This window comes from Artemia sp. Qi Xiang Cuo, chromosome 8 (genome assembly GCF_049724085.1).
Source record: "Artemia sp. Qi Xiang Cuo chromosome 8, ASM4972408v1, whole genome shotgun sequence".
NCBI lineage: Eukaryota > Metazoa > Arthropoda > Branchiopoda > Anostraca > Artemiidae > Artemia > Artemia sp. Qi Xiang Cuo.
This window is the reverse complement of record NC_142801.1, coordinates 68,604,954-68,619,989: the sequence shown is the minus strand read 5'-3', so window position 1 is coordinate 68,619,989 and position 15,036 is coordinate 68,604,954. Positions and strand designations below refer to the sequence as shown.

Sequence of the window (15,036 nt, the reverse complement as noted above, 5' to 3'; positions counted from 1 at the left end):
CACTATACATATTCTTGGTGGTTTTTTGGTTGTTAGTGTAAATGTTCATATATTTTTTTTTGATTTGTGGTCTGTGCTTTTTATGTTATTATAGAGAGGTTTTTAAATAAACTAATTATTTAATACGTCTTCTGACACTCTTTCTTATGTTTTACTTGTTTTTTTTTTGTAGTTTTTTTTTTAACTTTTTAAAATTTGTTCCCCGTCAAAGACAGTTAGCACATTTTATAAATGTTTGGACACCAAAAGCTAGAACATGGTCCCTATAATTTACAGAGTCCTCGGAAGTTTTCGAAAATATCGGATATTTATAAGTAAAATGTTGTCCAAGATTTGGACATATTTGGAAAATCAATATCTCTCAACTCTGTGGGAAGGCATAACTTGCATACACATTGCAGAGATGAGCCCTAAGATTTGTATGAGTTGTAGCTCTATTGGAAAACAATGAGACAGTTTGGTCATAACTAGATATTAAAAATAACTAATTAAAAAATAGTTTATTTTTAGAGTTAAAGATTGAAAGTGACTTTTCTTTTTAACAGCTGAAATGATTTTATTCAAACAGAATGTTATTTTTATGACTACTTATTTTCCAGAGTCATTATTTGCAACATTGCCAAAAACCACAAGAGGACAACCCATTGTTCTTGGCGGAGATCCAAAAGGGAAAAACTTTCTTTACACACATAGTAACAGCGTGATAATTAGAAATATAGAGGTAAGCCAGAAAATTAAACGTATTTATCAAGTTTATAAGTTTTGAAGGGTATTATTTTTCTCACATAATTTTACTCTGGTTTCAGGTACAAAAAATTAGCACATCAAAGTTACAGAAATTTCTTGACTATCAAGGTACAAAATGATATGCTTGTTGCGTTTGTTGGGTGTTTTGTTTGTTGTTTTTTGTTTGTTTTGTTATTTGTTGTTATTTATTTATTGTTATTTATTACTTGTTATTTGTTGTTTTTTGTTTTATTATTTGTTTGTTGGGTGTTGGCAATCTTTATGGTAACGTTCAAGAAATTGAACATTTATTATAGATAGAAAAGAGCGAATGTAATGCGATTTTAGAGGGCTTCAGACTCCTTTCCACCTTTCCAAAATCTCTATGTCCCCTGTAAAAGTAAAAGGGATGAACTCCTATCCCTGCTATGGCTGATCAATAGTCTTCTCCTGCTTAAAACATGGTAAGCTGTTTTCACCAGATGTCTTTTGAGCACTAGGTGTCCTGGTTTGGAACTTTAGTGTCCTGGTATATTTAACGCTATACATCATCCCAAGAATTATATATGCTTGTGCATATATATATTTTATTTTTTATGTTTTAGTTATTTTAAATAGTAAAAATGAAAAGAAATTTTTCTGCAGATTTCTTGTTCTAGGACCATTTATTTTCTTGTTCTTGATTGTAATAAAATAGTGCATGAACTTGTATTACCCCTTTCAAAATATTGTCTATCGTTCGGGGTAGAAATTTATATTAACTATTTAACTTACATTAGAAATAACTGTTTTAAGTTTCTGTTACAACCCTGTGCTGAGATATATGTGAAAAAAATATAAAGTCATTTTATAATCTTCAATTTTAAGATACAACTATAATTATCAAGACTGCCTTGCATTCTTACAATTTTGCAATTGGCTATATATCTAACGATTATTTTTTTTACTTTAAAGATATTTATGTTTGATTTCATTCATTTTTGTTCTTTTAGAATCCATCTGTAGATTAGCAGTAAACTGAACACTCATTCACAGTATAATTTTTGCCGTATTTTGCCGTAACACTATAATTTTTTTGCCGTGAAGTTCGATTAGTGATCTATTCGAGGCTTTTTCAAACTGGCATAATTCGCAAAAATGTATATAAAAACTAAACTATTTATTTGCAAGTGAAGTCTTTTTTTTACTTTTTAATACATTAAATGTTTTTCAATGGTATCGTTAGATTGAGAGAGAAATATAGCTGCTTCACTATTACTTGTTATTTCTTGCAAATACTCAGTCACAAAGCAATAGTTTGTTTGTAGGCTCTGTAAGCTTAGTTGCAGGATAAATTCACCCAAGTTTTGGGCTCATCCTGCTTCTCAGTAATTTTTTCCATCATTGATTTTTGCGTTCTTGCAATCTCATCTTCGCTGGCAACAATTTTCTCCAACAGCTGAGATGACGAGCTTGCTGGCTCGCTGATCTTGAGTGCAGCGTTTTATTTTTAGTTTTTAGCTTCTTCAAACGCAAACTTTATTCCTTTTTGCTGTTTTTTTGTGACGCTTCCTGTATATTAACTTCATACTATACCAAACTTTTTTCAGTGATTCTTATTTCCTTGTTATTGGAGCGGTAAGGTACGGGAGTTACCACCTATTGGTGCAAAAATGATGCTATACCACTTACTAGAAAGGGAAGTCCCTGGCGGCGCCAAATATTAGTGGGATGGTTCTGTAAATATCGGGCACAGAACCCAATGGTTCTGTAAATATCGGGTATGTCAGTACCCAATTTGCAATATACCCTGCCTTAGGGTACGATAACGTGATCAAACGGTCAAAGGGGCCACTTTAAGGCCAAGGTTACCCGCCCTGGGTTACCACTAATATTTCTAACTATCTCCTAGGACCCTACCTAGGCTAAAAAGTCGAAGATCATATAGTATAAAAAAAGCTTACTGTATTCAATCACGCATATAACAGAACTCAAACGGAACTAAAACTAAAAACTCTTACAATTAATACAAATACTTTGAGACGCGCCCTTGCGCGCGCACCTCTGACCAAAAGCGAAGAATAGCCTAATTAAATTAATTTCCTAGCATCCTTTGAAGCTTTTCAATCTGTAAATTTAAGCTATGTGAGTCATCGCTCACCTGGCTTTTTCAGACACTAGCTAATTAATGGATTCTTCAGACGTATCTTAATGAAAGCTTTCCTGGGATTTAGATATTAAACATAAATGAGGTTAAATTTATAAAAAGGACATTTTTATGCAACAAAAGGGGCCAAAGGTCGCAACACCTCACTGCTAAGAAAAATGACCGCCATCACGCCATGGGTCAGAGCACAAAACAGAAAATAAATAAAACCAACTTCAAAATCACCAAACTTGTTTATCTTATCTTCTTTCTTCCACCAGTGCCTGTGTTCCCACCACTTGGCTCGGAACCTGTCGTTATCTACACGTCTCTACTGTAGAACCACCACCACCACCATGGTCTCTATTGTATGGCATCCGCATTTGATTTTGAAAATTGAAGCTCCTAAGATTCGCAGAAAATGATCGTGCGCAGCACAATCAAATATACAAATTTTCTCGCTCTCACGAATTGACATTTGAGAAAAAATTGGCTGCACTAGCCTCTTAATTTCCATCTGTGGAAACAACCCCACATCTCAATTAAACTGTAATAATTTCAAATAATCTAAGGCCGAAAATACAAAGGCCAGTGACAACGATAGGGTTAATGAAGTAAAATTTTGAGCGAACCATGGATCGCTTTTTTCTGGGTCCTATCCCCTAAAATAATCGAATGGATAATGCTCGTCGATGAGGGATGAAGATGAAATTGAAGACTGGAAAGATAAGGCTTCAGTAAAGGTATAACAACTTGTCTGCAAGTGATGCATTGCGAAAAGGGCTATCTCTCACGTCTTCCTGCAGGTGATCTTCCCCAAGGGACCCCTCTTTTGAGTTGATAAAACCAGTCTCAGATTTCTTCCCAATTTTCTTCAATCCAACCCAAAATTCAATATCTCCCAATCTTTCCGTAACTCGTTGTTGACAAGTCAATTCTATGTCATGATTATCTGCAGTTTCTCTTAATATGTCTTGCTTCTTCTCCTCCCTCATAAGTTTTTTCGTCTTATTGTAATTTCGTAATTTTCCCAATTGGTCTTGGACTTCTTTTTCCCCCCTATTATTTATGTAAGCTAGGCATAGCCCAGATATTTTTTTATTTTTCACCACTGCAGGCTGAATCTCCAAATTTTGTCTCTTTTTTGTATTTATTTGTTCTATTTCACTTTTCTCATTTTTATCCATCGCGCAAAATAAATCGTCATTAAGTTTTGATTGGACTCCAGTGTCCACCATCTTTGACTGCATTTCTTCATTTTTGCTCCGTTTAATATCTCTTTTCTCCCTCTTAGTTTTCTTTTCTTTTGTAGGAGCATTAAATAAATCGTCATGAAATCTGAATTGGACTCCAATGTCCATCATCTTTGACTGCTTTTCTTTATTGTAGTTCCCCCTTGCGTATTTTTTCTCTTTTTTAGTTATCCTTACTTTTACCGCAGAAACAATTGTTTTGTTATCAAATGGGAAATGAACTCCAACATTTGGTTATTCATAGTGTATTAAAATTTCTCGAACTTCACAAGTAAAAGCGCGTACAATAAATTTCGTCTTATTTTTCTTTGGTACAACCAGTGTTTCATTTTGGTCTGTACTTGTTAGCGTCTCCTATTGATTAAAAGTGTTCTCAAATTATCTATTTTCTGCAAATTTTCACGAAAAATCATTTTCGCGCGTCTTATTTTCGATATTATGTTGTCTTTTTACTTCTGCATCCCATTTTTGTGGATTATCAACATTTTGAAACCCGCGTATTTTTTTATGGGCCGGTCCATCTCCCCCCGTAGTCAACGAAGTTGTATATTTTTTCGGGCTTCTAACCCACGCTGTTCTCTTACACGTTCGAAATTTCCCTGCAATTATTTGCATTACTTCTCTTCTATCCTCTCTATCTTCCTTTTCCTTTCGTTCTCTAGCTATTCTCTCTTTCTCTCTTTCTTTTCTATCTTCCTCCTCTTTCCGTTCTCTGGCTATTTTATCAGCCTCTTCGTTTCGTTCTCTGGCTATCCTCTCTTTCTCCATGAAATTTAATAGTTGTTGTGTCGTATCTATTTGAGTACTTTTTCGTGAGCCCCTGCTGGATCTCGATTCCACACTGCTCCTTCTACTCGGACTACTTTGATTCCGTCTGTCATTATTTCTTCTATTTTCTAAATCTGTTCGTTCTCTATTCGTATTTTCTCTAGCCTGCAACTCCCTTTAATTTTGCAGAGCATCTGTGAGGTGACTTCGTCTTGTTTTTTCATATATGATATATTACTTGTTTATTCTGTACCCCTTTATTTTAACGCGAATACTCCTTTCCGATTATATTATCTCTTAATTAATTAGTCAATCTTGGCAATTTTGACAATTGGCACTCGCAAAAGTTATGGTACACAATTACTATTGTCTATTGTCCGCTCCGTGTAATTATATTCATTAATTTACCAAATGACCGGAATATCTAGACTTCATTAGGGATAAACAACTTGTTTTCCAGCAAGCAATTTTACGCGAGTGAAATCAACTCCGAAAAACGAATTAACAGGGGCTGAACGAGAAAGTAAACCGAAAAACTGCACGAATATTCCATTAGTGAATTAACTGGACTAAACTCAGACAGGGGAACTACCCTGTAAAAAAAATCACGTATATTCCCTGGAAACTCGTACTTCAAATATAATCTTCTTCTAGGCAGATTACTCAATAGAACAAGTGCCTCCCACCTTCCTTGTCCAATGTGCGCACAAGCTGACAGATTCTCCTGATTTGCCGTCCTCAATACTCTTATAACCTTCGTCACTGAAGATTATATCTAAGTCCGCCAATTCACTCAAATAATAACTCAACTTTCAACGTTTTCTTATCTGTCCTTAAATCCTGTAATACTTTTCAATACGGAGATTCCCCCACTGTAAACTCAAACTTAATTAATTTCACGTTATTCTATTTTGTCTAACAAGGCCCAACCCATTATAGACCTTCATATTTCTATTAATTGATTCCTTATTTTTTTCTCTTTATATGTAATCACAATAGGCTACTCTGTAGGCTAAATTAACTTGTCTCTTCGAAAACGCGGAATTCTTGTACTATCAGTGCTGTTAGCAGCTCCTTAACTTGCTGCTACCAGTATTGGAGCGGTAAGTTACGGGTGTCGGCACTTGTTGGTGCAAAAATGGTGCTATACCACTTACTAGAGGGGGAAGCCCTCTGGCGGCGCCAAATATTAGTGGGATGCCCGCGCTTACCCCAACAGTTTTGTAAATATTGGGTATGTCAGTACCCAATTTGCAATATACCCTGCCTTAGGGTACGATAACGTGAACAAACGGTCAAAGGGGCCACTGTAAGGCCAAGGGTACCCGCCCTGGGTTACCGCTAATATTCCTAACTATCTCCTAGGACTCTACCTAGGATAAAAAGTCAAAGATCATATAGTATAAAAAAATAACTGTATTCAATCACGCATATAACAGAACTCCAAAACGGAACTAAAACTAAAAACTATTACAATTAATAAAAACACTTTGAGAGGCGCCCGGGTGCGCACAACTCTTACCAAAGGCAATAAATAGCCGAATTAAATTGAATTCTCCGCATCTTTTGAAGCTTTTCAAGCTGTAATTTTAAGCTGCATGAGTCATCGCTCACCCGGCTTTTTCAGACACTAGCCAATTAATGGATTCTTCAGACGTATCGTAATAAAAGCTTTCCTGGGATTTAGATATTTAACATAAATGAAGTTAAATTTATAAAAAGGACATTTTTATGCAACAAAAGGGGCCAAAGGTCCAAACACTTGTGACCTCCGTAGCAGAAAACAATGAAGTTTTCTCGGCCTTTGCTGACTTTAATGATCTGCAGGACTCTGACTGGCCATAACGGGAATCCTTGGCAATGAGCTAGGGCTAAATCAAACTGTTTAAAGGGCATCTTGAAGACAAAAATGAGAAAAAATCAAACTAAGCTATTCATTGCAATTGTATTCTACTTTTTACTTTTCAACGCGTTAAATTTCCTTCAACAGTGCCGTCAGATTGAAAGAAAAAAGAATTACTGAAATGCTGCTTTGGCAATATTTGGAATTTTAACTAGATTCCATTCATAAAACTAGATTTGTTAAGTTTAATTGAAGGTCCAATCGAAATAAGCTTTACTTCCTTTATTGGTTTCAGCAGGGTCTTATCCAGGATGTTCTTCGGGAGTGGGGGTTTACAGAAGTATTTTTTTTTTCGGGGCGGGTTTTATAAAGCCAACTTTAAAAAACGCATCAAAAATTTGTTTATTTTCATTTTTGTTACGTTTTTACGAGTCAGACAAACATTCCGGGGGATCAAACACCCAAACCCCCTGGATACGGCCTTGGATTTGAGGGACCTTCCTCATTGTTTAATTAGAATGAGAATAACCAGGAAAACCGCTGCGGTCCCGAGCTCGGCCCTGCGGTACCTACAAACAACGGGCTCGAGCCTGTGGCCATTGCATTCCTGTTATCACAATACCCCATTTCTGTTTTTTTTTTCGCTTTGATTTTTTTCGGAATTTCAAAGAAAGCAACTTAGCGACAGACAACCAACAAATTGTAATTCTCCAAATCGTTAAAGGGGGGGGGCAGCCCTGGAGCCTCCTCTGCTTTGGCTCGGGAACTTATTTGGAGTAAAAACAGGTTCAAAAAGCATTCACCAGTGCAGTGCAGTCTAAGTTTAGAATGAAGTTGGTGCTTTATTAAATGTGTTTTATTTCGGTATTTAGAACCCGGCCATAGCTGAGCAGTATACTGAACACTCATGCACAGTAAACGTTGCTAAATACTCGCCAAGTGGTTTCTATATAGCGTCTGGAGATCAGCAGGGAAAAGTCCGAATATGGGATACTGTAAATAAAGAGCACATACTTAAAGCAGAATATCAACCATTTTTTGGTCCAATTCATGATATTGCATGGTCACCTGATAACCAACGGATGGTAGTGGCCGGTGAAGGAAAGGAAAGGTAATTAAAATTGATTCGAGTCTGCTTACAATATCTGAATATTTTTCAGTTTTAGGGTTTTCCTGAAGATTGTGGAATCCCTCTCAGGTGGTAATCAGTTAATTCTTTTGATTGATTGGTACAAGGGAGTTCATGTTTTCATCTAGGGGTTATGGTTTATTACAGTGTATTAAATAGACAACCATAAAAGGTCATTTGTTCAGCTGCGCCAATAGAGGGAAGTAGGGAGGGGCATTTGTCCCCTAGATCTTCACCCCTTCTCCCTATATTTGGGAAATACGTTTTTGGAAATATTTTCATTAAAAATGCCTTTTATGGTATTTTTGTTGCCAAAAATTGAAAAAAAACGTCTTTGTCCCCCCCTAGATATTGCAAAATATATTATGCCGCCTCCCCCAATTTTCGTGAATTTAGGCCACTTGACTTGCTTTTTATTAATTTTTATTTTTTTAATTTTATTTTTTTAATTTTTAATACCTGTGCTTCTACATAGTTTTCTCTCTTTGAAAAAAAGGGGGGAGGTCAGTAGGTCAACTATGACTTTTCTAAAAGGATAACTTTATGTTTCAGTGTGATGTTTTTTTGTATAATGAAGAATAACCCGAATTCCTGATCAATGTGGGAGTAAAACAAGGCCGTGATCTCTCTTTAAAGTTTTTTATCTTTGTGAGAGACATGAAATAAGAAACAGCCCGAAAACGCATCAAAAAATGTTTATATTCATTTTTGTACGTTATTACGAGTCAAACAAACATTTTGGGGGTGGGGGGGGGATAAAAGGTTATATTCTTTCCAACATCGCCTTAATGTTCTAGAGACGACTTTGACTGCTTGTTTGGAGCTTTTTTTTAATCAAGACTTGAGTTTTCAAATGATTGGAGAAGCCATTCATTTTAGAGGAGCAAAAAAAAGCAAAGAGAGCGGTGTCCAAAACGAGCTTTCTGTGAAACCAGCAATCTTTACCCGCAAATGCTCTTTGCGTTATGCAGTTTTCCATGTCACTTGTGAAATTTTAGACGTTAGGGCGATGTCAGTTTCTAAGGGTATCAATTTTTCAAAAATGGCAACAGTATACTTTTCGTTTCTATGAAAACCTTGCTGTTAAGTTCCATACACAGTTAGATTTTACTAACTCCTAGATTTAGCCGACTCCAGACCTATTAAGAATAAGATTTCACTAAATTCCAAAGCTATCTAGAACCAGAATGAAGTTCCAATTTTATTCAATGTTTTTGAAATGTAGCCAAGGCCAGCCAATCAAAGATTCATTATTAATCCTCAGCTGTATAGTAAGAAATTGTGAAGAAACTTTTTCTTTTCTTAGTTGATTATTTGAATATGCTTATGCATAATATCGGTGCAATTCTAGGCCCTTTGAGCCCCAGGCCCAGGGTCGTATCCTGGAATTATTTTGGAATGGGGGGGGGGTATACAATTTTTTTTTCGGGGGAAAGGTAACAACGCATACAAAAGTTGTTTATATTAATTTTTTACGTTTTTACGAGTCGGACAAACATTTAGTGGGGAGGGTTCAAACCCCCCTTTCCCCCCTGGATACGACCTTGTCCAGGTCCCCCGGTCAGGCAGAGATAATGGGTGACAACATTTTCAATCTGAACTAGCTCATTAAACAAGTGTTATTACCAATGAGTCTAAAGTTAGTCCAATATTTGCGTTAATTAAGTGTCATCGTGAGTGGCCCTTTAACTTACCCTTAGACTACTGTTTAATCTTATTAATCATCGGAACCATAGGTGCATACCGATCTGTCCATAAAGGGGATGGTATTCAAGGACTTGTCTGGGAGGGGGAGTTAAATATAAAAACAGTTCATTTACAGGGATGTATTTTTAATAATTCCAGGGAGATTCCGCTGGACTTATTTCAGGATTGTCGTCTTCCCCCATATACTAACAATGGAATATATTGCAAAAAAATTAAATAGCTGCAAATATATTGCCTTAGAATCGCACAAAGTATACAGTAATGGCTGTAAGAATAGCTTATATTCTACGATTTTACTCTAGATTTGCCCATGTTTTTCTTGTTGAAACTGGAACATCAAATGGTGAAATTTGCGGACAATCCAAAGCGCTGAATTCGTGTGACTTCAAACCAACAAGACCATTTCGGGTCGTAACAGGAAGTGAAGACAACAGCGTTGGAATCTTTGAAGGACCCCCATTCAAGTTCAAAATGACAAAGCAGGTAATATCAAATTCGAAATAAATTGAATATGTAAATGAACTATTTAAACTATTCTTTTTGTCAAATATAAACTAAGCACAAGGGCAGTACAAAAATTAATTGAAATAGAGCTGATTGCGTAGGCAACGTGTCGAGGCTGAGAGAGGATTTTAGAATTGATCGGAAAACCTGTAGGGATATTTAGGGAGATAGCAAAGGCAGACGAATTAAGTAAGGTGGTGAAGCTAGTTTTCCGTGGGTGGGTCGATTTATAGTTTTAGTAGGACCAGTAAAAAGGAGAGTGATTGTATAGGTTTCAAGAATTTCGGCCCATTTTTCTTACTCCAGCTGCCCTTAAGTTGCATGATACACTGGCCAGAAACAAGAGGCATGTTCCTCCTTATAAGGTATAACCACTCTGGAAATGTCAAATGCACCTTCTCCTGTCGCTACTTAGCAATTCTTCCTCATGCCGTACATAAAAATCTTGTAGTTCCTAATACTTGACTGAGCCACTCCTAGGGTTTTCGGTGCCCGAAAAAAAATTAATTACAGCACCCCTCGCGACTCAAATATAAGCAAAAAAGGTCGAATCAAAGTGAAAAATTGGATCAAAGTGGAAGTTCCCCAGCTGCGGTGTCCCAAGCCATGGTACCTGGGACAACTTCCCCGGATGCCCCCCTCCCCAAGGAACGGCTCTGATACTTGGCTTAACCTTATTTTAAATGACTTTCTTGAATTACCAAGGACATAAAAGTAGAAACACTTTTTGTCCCCTGGAGCCATCTTAGCTCTATACTCTCTATACTGCTCTATACTCTATACTCTATACTGCTGTTTTCTAAGGGTTTTCTTGGTTGTTTCAAAGTTGCCACGGTGAACTGTGAAAATAAACAAGTAAAACAGATTAAAAAAAGGAAAATTTTAAACTTTAAAAATAAAATTCTGCTCCATTTAATGAACAAAAACAATTCACACTTTCTAACGATGTAATTATCATTAAAACTGAGTATCTCTATCCCTGGCACAAAACAAGAGAAATTAAATGTTTTTTTCCAAGATTTTTGGGAAAGTAGGTATCGGCTTTTAGTTTTTCTAAGATTTTTGGGAAAGTAGGTATCGGCTTTTAGTTGGCAACACGAACTAGAAAAGTTCATAATGGACGAGATAGGTCGATCCTTGAAGCTATCGAATCCCCTTAACCGTGTTTCGAAATTTAGAGGTACAGTAAATGCGGTATTTGTATTTTTTTTTAAATAGAATTAGATAAAATCAAAAGAGAACCGTCTAGATTGTTTTAAAGAGGAATCCTACATGAGAGACGTGAGACACTTTGTATCAGCCTTGACCCAAAATTGATATTGGGACCAAGAATTTATTCCCTCTCCCTGTAACCCTCTAAGGAGCCGCCTTCCAAGGGAGTAAGACCAAAAGATTACCGATCTCACTCCAGTTCATCGTAAAACAGATGAATACAAGTTGAGTTTTATACTATCTTTTATACGAGCGTATCTAATTTCCACGTTTGATTAAGAATTTTGATTTAAGAATTTTACACATTTTTTTTCTTTCTTATATCCCGTTTTAATTTCATTTTTATGCTGGATTCTGCAGCTTTTACAATTTATAACCAATTCATTTCCACTATTTGAATGCCTTATATAGTGCAAATTTTTATCTTTTTCTTTTTTTTATCTTTTGGCAATTGTGTATACATTGCGGTGTTGAGTTATGATCTGTATTATGACATTGATTTATGACAGTGCTAATTTTTTTCCGTGGTTTGTTATTAAACGGGGTTTATTATAGGTCCAGTTTGGTAAGTGTTTATTATAAACATGAATTAATTAATGATGTAATCTTTGCGAACCGAGCGAACGTTGTTGAGCGTATAATTGCGGAGGTTTTTTTTAGTTCTCTTTCGTGTTTTCGTTTTGTTGTTCTTTTTTAGCTCATTGCCCAATGTTTGGATATATCATGTCGTAAATAGGGTGGACTATGTCAAAAGCCGCGTTTTCAGGCTCAGCGGGTTCGAACACGGGTTGTTCTCGTCTAGTTTCAAGTTTCTAGTTTTTCGTCTAGTTTCAGCGGGTTCGAAGTTTCAACCTCGTGTTTTCCTCAAGAACCCGCTTTGTGAAAACGCTTGATGAACTAGACGAGAGCAACCCGTGTTCGAAAGCGGGTTGTTCACGGCTCAGCGGGTTCGAACACGTGTTGTTCTCGTCTAGTGCATCAGTAGAGAGGGGTCTTATACTCCGACGATTACCACGTGGTTTATGGTTTTCTCAGTGAGAATGAAAAAACAGGAATTTTCTCACTTGAAAAACCATGAATTTTGTCACATTTATGGTTGTTTTCATGGATGGATATGTGTGTTGTTCGATTTATTTGATGTTTTTCTCGGATGTCAACATCAAATTATGGATGTTTTATGGTTTTTGTCAGTGAGAATTTGAAAAACATGAATTTTCTCACATTTATGTCTGTTTTCATGGATGTTTAATGGTTTTTGTCAGTGAGAATTTGAAAAACAGGAACTTTCTCACATTTATGTATGTCAACAGCAATTAATGTCTTTTTTATGGTTTTCTCAGTGAGAATTTGAAAAACATGGATTTTGTCACTGAGAAAACCATAAACCACGTGGTGCTGTCACGAGTCAGGACACCTGTGCTGTCGACCTCAATTCACCTATCGTGAATCAATAATTCCCCTTAGAAACAACAAATTAATTTTCCCTTTCTTGACAGATCAGTCAATCAATGACATCATCTGTCAGACTTTAAAAATTTTCGCCTAGAAACATTTCTCCAGGAATAGATCCAAAATCATTAATGTCTTTGCCTCGGGAACAGTTCTACTGGTCGAACTCCAAAGGATATTAATAACCACAGGCCATGGAAACAATTAGGCAAGAAACATCTTAGCGATGAATTGTTTTCGCGCGCGAGAAGGTTTCATATTAATTTGAAATGCATTAGCACAGAGATGCCAATAACAAAGGAACACGCTGAATTTGCGTTTAGGGATTATTTGGGCGAAACCGTTTTAGACAGGTTATGGAACTATTTCGGAGAAACAGATAGAGACATTTTAAAAGAAGATTTTTGAAGAGATTTTAGAGGAGGTTTTGAGTGTGGTCGTTATAATACACAAGTTTCATTTGAACAGTGTTGTGAGGTCCTCTAACCCAACCCCAAAGGGTTCCAATCCTCCTACCCCAACCCCGAATGAAGCCCCCGGTCCTCAAAGCCCCCCCAGCTCCCAACGGGCCACCGGCGCCCCCACAGGCCCACCCAGACCCCCAAAGGCCATCCCCAGGCCCCAAATGTCCCTCCAGGCCCCCAACTGGCCCCCCCGCCCCCCCAAGGCCCACCCAGTGCCCCAAAGGTCCTCCTCCCGTCCCCCAAGGCCCATCGAGCTCCCAAAGGCCCACCGGTGTCCCCAAGGCCCGCCACCGGCCCCCACCAGCCCCAAATGCCCTCCCATGGTCCTCAAAGGCCCCCCGGGCTCCCAAAGGGCCACCGGGGCCCCAAAGGCCATCCACCGGTCCCCCCGCCCCCCCAATACCCCCCCCGACCCCCCAAATCCCTCGCCCGCCCCCCAATCCCCAACCCGTAGCGGTTGGTTGTGGGTTAACTTGTCACAGTTACATTTTATTTATTTTTAAAAGTTCATTATGAATTTCTTTCGTTGAAATGCAAGAGTTGGAATATTTCAGTAGAGTTAGGTTGTGGTTTACCTTGTCACAGTTACATTTTCTTGATGTTTCAAAGTTCATTCTGAATTTCTTTCATTGAAATGCAAGAGTTGGAATATTTCAGTAGTGTTTGGTTGTGGTTTACCTTGTCACAGTTACATTTTCTTGATTTTTCAAAGTTCATTTTGAATTTATTTAGTTGAAATGAAAGAGTTTGAATATTTCAGTATTGTTTGGTTGTGGTTTACCTTGTCACAGTTACATTTTCTTTATTTTTCAAATTTCATTTTGAATTTCTTTCGTTGAAATGCAAGAGTTGGAATATTTCAGTAGCGTTCGGTTGTGGTTTAACTTGTCAAAGTTACATTTTCTTGATTTTTCAACGCTCATTTTGAATTTCATTTGTTGAAATGCTAGAGTTGGAATATTTCAGTAGTGTTTGGTTGTGGTTTACCTTGTCACAGTTACATTTTCTTGATTTTTCAAAGCTCATTTTGAATTTCCTTTGTTGAAATGCAAGAGTTGGACTATTTCAGTAGTGTTTGGATGTGGTTTACCTTGTCACAGTTAAATTTTATTGATTTTTCAAAGTTCATTTTTAATTTCTTTAGTTGAAATGCAATATTTGTAATATTTCGGTAGTGTTTGGTTGTGGTTTACCTTTTCACATTTACATTTTCTTGATTTTTCAAAGTTCATTTGAATTTCTTTTGTTGAAATGCAAGAGTTGGACTATTTCAGTAGCGTTCGGTTGTGGTTTACCTTGTCAAAGTTACATTTTCTTGATTTTTCAAAGTTCATTTTGAATTTCCTTTGTTGTAATGCAAGAGTTGGAATATTTCAGTAGGGTTTGTTTGTGGTTTACCTTGTCACAGTTACATTTTCTTGATTTTTCAAAGTTCATTTGAATTTCTTTCATTGAAATGCAAGAGTTGGCATTTTAAACTTAAGCTCAGCAGATGCAAATACCATTTAAAATTTAAACTCGAAACAATCAGAAATTACTATTAAAGAATAGATGAAACCAACACGAACAGCTATGACTGATTTTATATTTTAGTTTCAAGAAGCAAAAGTAGTTAATACTTCCCTAGAATTGACTTATAAAGCTTGAAACTTAAAGTGTGATTTATTAAAATGCAAAAATGTAATTTTATTTTCTACTATAAATACGATAAAGAGATAAAGAGAGAAAAGAGAGCAGAAATAAAGTTGAATAATTGATTAAACGTAAATTTTCTGTAAACATAGTTCTAATTAGTCACTCCTAAAAAGGTAAGTATAGACCGCTCATCCTCTATGGTGGGGGAGCATCACCGAAAA

At 36.7% G+C, this 15,036-nt stretch overlaps 1 protein-coding gene across 1 annotated transcript in view; it reads left to right on the top strand.

Annotated features, from left to right (window-relative positions):
- The window catches only part of LOC148949745 (actin-interacting protein 1-like), a 47,042-nt gene that overhangs the window by 21,634 nt on the left and 10,372 nt on the right, over positions 1-15,036 (top strand). Inside the window, exons 2-4 of the mRNA XM_089092775.1 lie at positions 600-721; positions 7,588-7,826; positions 9,854-10,034. Coding sequence (XP_088948901.1) covers positions 600-721; positions 7,588-7,826; positions 9,854-10,034 — 542 coding nt within the window. The remainder of the gene's footprint in view (positions 1-599; positions 722-7,587; positions 7,827-9,853; positions 10,035-15,036) is intronic.